Below are 3,555 nucleotides of genomic sequence, written 5' to 3'. Positions count from 1 at the left end.
TCCCAGGCTGCCCAGGGCAGTGGTGGAGTCCCCATCCCTGGAGGGGTTTCCCAGCCGTGTGGAGGTGCTGCTGGGGCACAGGGGTCAGTGGGGACCTGGCAGCGCTGGGGAACGGGGGGACTCGAGGAGCTGAAAGGGCTTTTCCAGGCTAAACATTTCTGTGGGCCCATCACGGGCGTGTTCTCAGGACGTTGCTTTAAAGACGCTGCACTGTGGTCGCTTGTGTCAGCGTCGCTCCTCTTGGCAATGGCATTGGGAATTGTCCTTCCCAGAACCATCGGGGGGGGGTTCCCGGTACCCGTGTTTGGGTCCCGTCTGGAGGAGCAGGAAGCCCTCTCCATCCTCGGGCTGCACGTGCTCAGTGCGGTGCATGTGTGCTGGCTGCACCAAGCAGGGCTGTGTCAGCTGAACTGCTGTTCGTTTCCCGGATTGAACATGTTGGGATGGTGTCCTGGAGGTGCCAGGAGGCCCGCTGGCACCACAGACTTTGGGAAGGATGAGGAAGACAAGGAGAAGGTGTTGAAGCCAGATGAGCTGATGTGCAAAACATGGCTTGCCCCTTCCTCCCCAGTCCCTGCCCAGCCCAGCACCCACCTCCACGGTGCCTGCGCCCACGTGCCTCCCCTGTGCCGCTCACAGGAGCGTTTGCGGACGTTTCGGGCTTGCGGAACACGGGCCGAAGGAGGGAGCCACAGGGATAAAGCAAAGGCCAAAGCGCAGCGGCCGTGCCACGGGTCTGGCAGCTTCACGGGTCTGGCAGCGGGGCCGAGCTCGGGAGGCTGCGGCCCGGGGAGCAGCTACAGAGGGATCTCGGGTGGGTGGGGAGGGCCGATGAGGCAAGGCACAGGGCGCCGCTCCGGGAAGGCTGCGTTGCAGAGACGTTGGAAGCCATGACGGCAGAGGAGGTTCCCTGTTAGAGCAGAGCCTTCACAGAGCAGCGGGACAGCATTTCTAATCGGCGTCGATGCACGCTGTCTTCCAGGTTAATCTTTTTTGGAGGTTATGGGTATTTTCCTGAAGGGGAACAACGGGGGACTTTTGAATTTGATGAAACCTCTTTCTGGGTAAGTCAACCTTGAAGTAGTTTCTTGTTAAACTAGCACCATTTGATGAGTGCATATTTAAACTGTTGCATGTTTAATATTTTTAAAGAATTCAGGTCTTCCTAGAGGGTGGAACGACCATGTGCACGTTCTGGACACGGAGACTTTCACGTGGAGCCAGCCCATAACTACAGTAAGTCTTGTGTCAGTTATTTTCCGTTACGGCTCTTCAGAAATGTGTGAAGTGAGGCCCTTCAAACGGATCTTACACCGGTCGTTGCCCTGGGTCCTCTCCCCAAAACCAGGAACCTCACCTTTTATTTTGATCTGTCTTCCTCTGCATCTTCTCCCCAGTGACTCGCTCGTCTGGCTTCAGCGGCACCGAGCTTGTGGGGAGCTCAGGAGAGCGAGATGTCCGGTCTCCTGTCCCCCTCCCCGCAGCCTCCTGGTTTGGTGACTTCACTTGGGTGCTGGGTCGTGGTCAGAACGATCCCAAACCCTCGGTGACTGCAAATAGGCACCGCCTGAAGTGTCCTGGAAGTCTTCAGGAACAGGCAGAGGGAGGGGTGCTGGGCAGAACGGGAGATGAAAGCTGCTCAGGAGCTCCCTGTTGCCATTAGCAAAGACTCGCTTTGTCTGACCACACACAGATCTCCAACGCTTCAGGAGGAACTCCAGAAAAATGCCGTTTAATGATTTATTACGTCATTTACAGTCTGAGCTCTTCTGTGACTGCCGGAACCCCCTTCAAAAATTTATACCTAGACACTTAGAGGGGGGAAAAAATCCCATTTTTAAGGAGTTTTCTGATGTTGCCTCCATCTGGAAAAGCAACTTTCTGCACACAGGATGAGTTCCGGGATGTGTTTTCAGTCTTGGTTGCTTGGCCGTGAACCTGGCTTTAGTTCAGCCTTTCCTCTCCTCGGGTGGCTGTGGAACAGTCCTTGAGTGGGACCCAGCCGAGGGCAGCTCTACTGGGAGGCCAGAGCAGAGCCGGGACCCTGTCCCGGGGTGCCTGCATCGCCCCCGCCTCGCGAGGGCACGGCCATAGCCACTGCTCCGCACGCGGGGCAGGCACCGTCAGCCCCTCTTTGCTCGCTCTGTTGTGGTTCCAGTGAGGTGGCAGCTTCTTTCTTTGGTTAACGTGTCCAATAAACATTACGTCACGTTTTCTGCTCCCAGGGTAAAACTCCGTCGCCACGAGCAGCTCACGCCTGCGCCACGGTCGGGAACAGAGGCTACGTGTTTGGCGGCAGATACAGAGTAAGCCCCGGGCCGGTTTCACCATGCGCCACTGAAAGCCAAAGGGGGTGTTTAACCGTCGTCTGCTTTGTTGTAGGAGTCCAGGATGAACGACCTCTACTATCTGAACCTGGACACATGGGAGTGGAGTGAAATGTAGGTGCTAAAGCTTGAGTTCTTCTTTTTAAAAGCTGTTTTTATCCACTTTTAATTGTTCTGGTGAACGTAGGCAGCTGCAGCAGGTCAATTCAGGTAGAGCTCACCCTCCTGATGAGTCGCTGGCACTTGCTGTCAGGATCTTCCAAGTATTGATGCAAGCAAAACTCTTCTACCGTGTCTAGAGAAACTAAACTTGCTGTGGGGCCGTGAGCTCTGCGCAGCGGGAAGCTGCATCCTCCAAGAACCTGAAGAAATAACCAGAGCAGGATTTCACCACAGCACAGCTGTAATTTCTGCTGCTTTGTTGAACCACAGACTCAGCCAAGGCGCCTGCCCGGTTGGCCGCTCGTGGCACTCGTTGACGCCCATCTCCTCCGACCACCTCTTTCTCTTCGGGGGATTCACCACCGACAAGCAGCCGTTAAGTAAGTCCTTCCCAAAGGCTTCTGTGTGGTCTCTGTGGCCTCTGTGGTCATGAACTCTTGGGTGCAGAAGCTTTGCTCGTTGCCTCCTCACCTTAAATTCTTGCTCAATTCCGTCCCCGCGCTTGTGATCCCGCCCCTTGCACACAGCAGCCGGTTTCACAGAGCAGGGGCCGCCCAGCGTGTTGAGACACTAATATTTATAGAAATTAATCTGCTCTAAAATTACATCTCCTGCAAATCGCAGTTAGTCGGAGCTTTACAGTTCTGCAGCCTTCCCTTTGCTGCTGCTCCCATAAACCACTATGAAACGCCTGTTTCCAGAGAGGGAACCCCCCGTGGTGCTTTTCCGGAGGCACGTAGGAAGAGAGGGGACTGTGGTACGTGTTTATGGCAGCAAATGTGAAAGAAGAATATTGTTTATGTTTGTTTTCAGGTGACGCTTGGATCTACTGTATCAGCAAGAACGAGTGGGTACAGTTTGAGCACAACTACTCTGAAAAGCCAAGGTATGGTGGACACCTCTCTGGAAACTCGCTGATAGGTCTGAGGGATGGGATCCATCCAGAGGGACCTGGACAGGCTGCAGGAGTGGGAATGCATGAACCTCGTGAGGGGCAACCAGGCCAAGTGTGAGGTCCTGCACCCAGGGCAGGGCAACCCCTGGTGTCAGCCCAGGCTGCAGAGCA

General features: G+C 55.2%; 1 protein-coding gene across 1 annotated transcript in view; it reads left to right on the top strand.

Annotated features, from left to right (window-relative positions):
- The window catches only part of KLHDC2 (kelch domain containing 2), a gene marked incomplete at its 3' end in the record, with an annotated part of 6,874 nt that extends 3,464 nt beyond the window's left edge, over positions 1 to 3,410 (top strand). Inside the window, exons 5-10 of the mRNA XM_010144627.1 lie at positions 983 to 1,064; positions 1,153 to 1,236; positions 2,226 to 2,306; positions 2,383 to 2,441; positions 2,760 to 2,869; positions 3,303 to 3,410. Of these exons, the coding sequence (XP_010142929.1) occupies positions 983 to 1,064; positions 1,153 to 1,236; positions 2,226 to 2,306; positions 2,383 to 2,441; positions 2,760 to 2,869; positions 3,303 to 3,410 (524 nt within the window). The remainder of the gene's footprint in view (positions 1 to 982; positions 1,065 to 1,152; positions 1,237 to 2,225; positions 2,307 to 2,382; positions 2,442 to 2,759; positions 2,870 to 3,302) is intronic.
- Between the last annotated feature and the right edge of the window lie 145 nt (positions 3,411 to 3,555).

The sequence above is a fragment of the Buceros rhinoceros genome, unplaced genomic scaffold (genome assembly GCF_000710305.1).
Source record: "Buceros rhinoceros silvestris isolate BGI_N320 unplaced genomic scaffold, ASM71030v1 scaffold21481, whole genome shotgun sequence".
Lineage (NCBI taxonomy): Eukaryota > Metazoa > Chordata > Aves > Bucerotiformes > Bucerotidae > Buceros > Buceros rhinoceros.
This window is presented reverse-complemented; position numbering and strand designations above follow the sequence as displayed.